Source organism: Papaver somniferum, chromosome 7, assembly GCF_003573695.1.
Source record: "Papaver somniferum cultivar HN1 chromosome 7, ASM357369v1, whole genome shotgun sequence".
NCBI lineage: Eukaryota > Viridiplantae > Streptophyta > Magnoliopsida > Ranunculales > Papaveraceae > Papaver > Papaver somniferum.
In genome coordinates, this window is record NC_039364.1 from 53,023,333 (window position 1) to 53,028,579 (window position 5,247).

Sequence of the window (5,247 nt, forward strand, 5' to 3'; positions counted from 1 at the left end):
ATTGTTTTGGCCTTGGGGTTCCTCATTTTGAGTGTTGGTTCCTTCATCTTGAGCAATGGGATCTTCATTCCAACCATTGTTCATGCCTTCCTCTATCAACATCTCCTCATAAAACATCAAACCCATATCATTAGTTGAGACAATCTTACCATCAATACAATCATTGTTGTTATTTGAAGCTTCACCAATCTCATTCCCTCCACTTGAATCACTCATTTGTAAAAACCCTAGGTTTTCCTCTCAAAACTCCTCCTCTTCTTCTCAACACATAAAACACATTTTCCACAATTTTTTTCCTAAAATCAGATTTTAATCTAAATACACTTAGCACACTAATCAAACTAATTAATTCCTAATACTAATCATATAAGGGCAGTTTTGTCATTTAGAAAATATTTTTTTAAGGGGTGACCCAAATTAGGATTGGGTGACCTTTTTTTGTCTCGTAGTGCATGACCCCCAATTAAGCTAGGATTATTATAGAGGGAGGATCCCCTTACACTCTTATAATCACACTATTTCAGATTTTGGGTGATATTTTTCTTAATAAAATTTTAACGGTGACGGGTTTGAAACTGATATTTTGCGGATATTTTCCTCTTACAAAGATTTATGTTCTTATTAAAAATGAACATATTCCGAGATGTATAACACTACCATCTACTACGATGGAAGTTAGCCATTGAAAATTGAAAAATCTATCCACAAAATATTAACTTCAAATTCATTACGGATTAGGTTTTACATGAAAAAATACCAGATAGTAGTATATGTGACTGCAGGATAAAATATGGCTTGCTCATCAACCGACACCTTAATCGTGGAGGATAAAATAGATTTACCTAATCAGCAGTAATCATAATCATTGGCCTTAATCGGGAAAAGAATAAATAATCATTGGCCTTAAAACTTATGAATATGAAGCATCATAGCTCGGGCTTTACTTGGGGCAACCACATTCCTCTATCATAAGGTTTTTGCTATCTAGGGTTTTAGATTCAAATTTCCAGGCATTTGATTTTCTATTGAAGAAGCCAACTTGGAAGTGGGAACTATTTGATTTCATGGATAAAAAATTGACTCTTCTACAAACGGTTGCAGCTGCAGGAGTTTTCTCCACTATTTCATTCTGGTAATGTATATTCGCACAACTTTTAGGGTTTAGGGATTAAAATTCTCAATTCATTCGGTTTCATTATAACTCCTTCTTCTTTTGGTTTCTGAAATTAGGTATGGATTCATGTTTGGAAGAGAATCATCACGGAAAGAACTTGAAAATGTAATCCAAGATCTTCGTCGCGGTAATACTAATCAAAACGAAACTCCACCTCAGTGATTGAAGAAATTTTCCCCAAATCTTTTTCATAACGGTGAAGAAGGTGTTCTAGTTTCTTCTTTGGTTTCGGTATGTAACTCGTATTATTATTCTATGCTGCAATGAGTTAGATTTTGATCAAGAACAAGAAATGTGTGATATTTGCACACTCTCGCTTCCTTAGTGTAAATAATTCTCTGTAGAGTATCGAATTGCTAGACTTTGAATGATTGGCATGATTACTCTACCGATCTCCATGTGTCTAATTCTTTTCTTCAAATTACGGCTTAGGAATTAGAATTGATCCGGCCAATTCTTGCAAACTAAAGTGCTGCTCTTTGACATCCCTACTTAGGTATAAAAGCCAAAATAATGTCTGTTATGTGCTGTAGTCTTCTTTATATCTTGTGTTTGATTTTTCTTAAATGATATAATCAAAAACTTGTTTCCTTTATCTATGAAATTCTCCTTGATCGTATTAAGTGCACATATAGGGTTCCAGTAAAGAGTTTATCTGATATGGTTTTCACATTGACTATCTTCTTAGCCATACACCATGGGATGGTGGAGTCTTTTCATCCATAGTGACTTAGTGACCTCTACTATGCATATGCTACTCTTGTTGCCATCAAAGGGTTTCACATAAGTGTTTAAAGGCTTACTGTTTTCCAAAAGGCAAGTTGGTAGCTGTAATTGTATGATGGTAATGTAAAATGTTATTTCTTGTCACCGCTAGATATTAGTATTACAAACTTACACCCATCTCTAGTGCAATCCAGTTTAGGCTTCGTAAAATCATTGTTTGTATGTCGAGTGACTCGAGGATAAGTAGGCTCACCCTCTTAACTTCTTTTTGCTGCTTAGCAAGGGGATCTACGTTCTTTTCTCTCGACATGGGGCTTGAAAATTAAGAATATAATGACTGCATATTATTAATAAGTTACCAAAGCACTTGTTACAATTTTGTCATGAACCCTGCACACACTTAAAAGTTCTAGTAGTATGAACTCGCAGACCCAGTTTTCTATAGAGAATTAAACACACAAGTCATAACGTTTCTTTTTAATGGTTTGGAGGGATTCAATACTTTTCTTTTGTTTATTATTTATTCATATTCAAGTTCTGCCAATTACTCTCGCGATTGTAGTATATATCTGTATCCACTCCCTTTTTTTTGCCTACTTAAAATACACTCTGAAACTACATATGAATCTTCACACCAGTACAGCTTCTTCAGTCTTCTTATCCTTCTTGATGATTAGGCCAACGTAAAGATCTGATCGACCAGTATCATATTCTGAGAGTCCAACATTCCTACCACCTTCAGACATGTTCTTTGCAAATGCAACCAAATTCCTCCAATTCTCACCTTCAAACAATCTTTTATTCATCCTCAAGTATGTGAAGGCTGTTAATCCATTTCCGGTATCTGACCTGCTCGTTGCTAATACCTGTTCGAATGCGCTTTCATCGTACCTTTCCAATGCATTTTCACCTGCAAGTTCTGTTCCTGTTGTTTTTGTTGCCATTTTAACTTGCTTTACTAGTCCTTCAGGGGAGCAGTTTGCATGTGAAGGTTGTTCTCCGTCTCTCATCTCCATACACGTGAAGTTTAGAACTACACCTCTTTTAGCCATCATTTGAGCAATAGCTAAGTATCCATCTCTGTCCCTGGTGTTGTAGTAACCAGCAGTTAATTCAGCTGCGTGTGCTCTAGTTCCATAATGCCAGTGTATACCAGCTACTTTGCCCGATAATTTGGCTCCGGTTCCTCGGAAAATTCCCTCCGCAGCTCCTAGTAGTTGATTCCCATGTTCAACTAGTTTGTCAGAGTACCATGCTAGGAAAAACTGACCGTATTCAGTGTTCCATGTTCCCTCTCTTTTAAAGAAACCAGTGTCTTCTGGGAATTGATTGTAGTTACCAGAATCATGAGGTCCACTTATTCCCCAGTCTTCATTTTTTATTGCTACTGATGCTGCTTTCAGGGAAGCTCTCATATACTGTTTTTTACAATAGAGAAAATATGTTTAGATTTTAACATGTAAAATGAGTCAGATTTTCTAGGGTTTGTATGTCGATCTGTGTTTACCTTGTCATAACATTGGAATTCTCCTATTCCAGGGAATCTCCAAGTTCCATTGCTCTCTGGATAAGCTGGGTACCTTAGCTCTCCACAAGGGCCCATTCCTACTTGTACTTCCTGTGAATGTCGAAGTATCAAGATTTGAGTTAATAAAATGAAATTTCCAAAAATGAAAATAGAATATAAAATATCTTTCTTGCATTTGTGGCAGGTTGCAACTTTTGGCCACAAAACGAGATATTTCTCTCTCCTTGACTCGGATCGTTCACAATTCTATTCATTGATTTGATGTGATTGGACAAGTCTAAGTTCTAACTCCAAATTTCAATCTAATCCATCTAATTTGAATGGTAGAGAATTATGACAAGAATAATAATTTTTTCTTGTTTGGTTTAAACATTTCAAAATATCAAACCATTGGGTGATTTAGATTTCTCATTCACCTAATGACTTTTTTTGAGTTGTAATGAGAGAAAATGATAGACCGTTTTCCATAAATTTGTTTCAAGTTTTAACAGTTAGGTGTTATAATTTTCTAATTTATGCATATTATTAGCGAAAAGAATAAAATGGCTTACCACAATGACTCCTCCAAGATAATCTGAGAATGTTTCACGAAAGCTTCTCATGAAATCAGAATAGACTTGAATGGGTGTTCTACCTTTAAGAACAGGTAATGAATCACAACCTAACGATATGTATTCAGGATTTCTTCTACCAGATTTGTCTGTGTATACGAGATCAGGGTTTTTGCTGATTTCTTCTAGTACCCATGGTGGTAAAGGAATACTGTTCAACAGAGAAAGATTATTAATATAACCACCAAACTATTTGAAAAAAGAAACAGAATTATATATAATTTGTTAACACAAGATATTGAGAAAAAAAAAATTGGCAATTTTTATTTTTATGTTTGAGTTTTTCCGCAAATTTTTGATAACAGAAATTGCGAGGGAACATAAAAATGAAAAAGCTTAAATATTGAAAGGAAGAGTTTAGTTTCTTACCTGCAAGAATCTCCAACATTTCCTCCACACTGATGAAAAGACATGACAACTTGAATCTTCAAACCATGTTTTTGAACCATTTGTATAAGCTCAAAATAACCATCCCAATTGTATTTGGATGGTCCATCTTTCTCGACCAAACCCCACCATGCATCGACCATAACTCCCTCAACTCCTGCACTTTTCAATGCCATCAAACTAGCATTCATGGCTCTTGCTCTGTTCAGATTCCCACCTATCGACACCGTATCAAGCGGTAACATAACAAAAACCGGCACACCTGAACCCGTCTTCCGGCCACCTGATAATCCATGAAATTTCTCCAATATCTCATGTTCTCTCTTCCCATCGAAAATCGACGTCTGAGACTTGCTATCACTTGATACGGGTTCGATCTTTATTGAGCTTTTCACACGTAGACGACATGTTGATGAGTTTAGCTGAGCATAAGAGATGGATCCTATGGAGGATTCTTCTTGTGTTTTTAGGGTTTTTATGTCTATTGCATTGATAAACGAAGATGAAGAATGAAGCGTTAAAGCCATTTTTTTATTGGTTCGGGAATATAGAGAGAGGGAGAGAAAAATTTGAGAATGTAACGGAGAGGAGGTTCTAAGAGTTATATTTATAGAGGAAATTTCAGGTTTTAGTTACGGGACAAATTTAAGTGGGTTCCAAACTTCCAAGAGGAATGCGAGTATAAGTTCAAAAAAGCTTAGTCATCCGACCTTGTCTTCCAACATGGTTCAGCATAATATAATTATTTCACAGTCTTAAGTATTTCTCGTATCTCATTTTATGGAGAGTAAAAGCAAAGAAACCAATTCACTTGGTGGTTA

At 35.7% G+C, this 5,247-nt stretch overlaps 2 protein-coding genes across 3 annotated transcripts; one reads left to right on the top strand and one right to left on the bottom strand.

Moving 5' to 3' along the window:
* Positions 1-845: 845 nt before the first annotated feature.
* On the top strand, positions 846-3,837 carry LOC113297309. 2 transcript variants are annotated; one of them, XR_003333424.1, is made up of 3 exons: positions 846-1,132; positions 1,231-1,405; positions 3,613-3,837. XR_003333424.1 is itself a non-coding variant. In XM_026545746.1 (2 exons), the coding sequence occupies exons 1-2, from the start codon at positions 1,065-1,067 to the stop codon at positions 1,334-1,336; spliced, it is 174 nt and encodes a 57-aa protein (XP_026401531.1). In that variant the 5' UTR covers positions 850-1,064; the 3' UTR covers positions 1,337-1,551. The 2 variants fall into 2 exon arrangements, 1 of the variants encoding a protein (XP_026401531.1); XM_026545746.1 differs by lacking the exon at positions 3,613-3,837 and having other exon boundaries at positions 850-1,132; positions 1,231-1,551.
* Positions 2,223-5,009, bottom strand: LOC113297308 (beta-amylase 3, chloroplastic-like). Its single transcript, XM_026545745.1, has 4 exons — positions 4,409-5,009; positions 3,980-4,190; positions 3,408-3,518; positions 2,223-3,318 (listed from the first exon to the last, which is right to left on the bottom strand). The coding sequence occupies exons 1-4, from the start codon at positions 4,951-4,953 to the stop codon at positions 2,530-2,532; spliced, it is 1,656 nt and encodes a 551-aa protein (XP_026401530.1). The 5' UTR covers positions 4,954-5,009; the 3' UTR covers positions 2,223-2,529.
* Between the last annotated feature and the right edge of the window lie 238 nt (positions 5,010-5,247).

What these genes read in the sequence shown, in the direction of transcription:
- LOC113297309 (XM_026545746.1), top strand. Translation starts at nt 1,065, where the DNA reads ATGGATAAAAAATTGACTCTTCTACAAACGGTTGCAGCTGCAGGAGTT. An exon ending in TTCTCCACTATTTCATTCTG is followed by an intron (nt 1,133 to 1,230) that starts GTAATGTATATT and finishes TTCTGAAATTAG; the next exon opens with GTATGGATTCATGTTTGGAA.
- LOC113297308 (XM_026545745.1), bottom strand. Translation starts at nt 4,953, where the DNA reads ATGGCTTTAACGCTTCATTCTTCATCTTCGTTTATCAATGCAATAGAC. An exon ending in AATGTTGGAGATTCTTGCAG is followed by an intron (nt 4,191 to 4,408) that starts GTAAGAAACTAA and finishes TCTGTTGAACAG; the next exon opens with TATTCCTTTACCACCATGGG. An exon ending in ATCTTGGAGGAGTCATTGTG is followed by an intron (nt 3,519 to 3,979) that starts GTAAGCCATTTT and finishes CGACATTCACAG; the next exon opens with GAAGTACAAGTAGGAATGGG.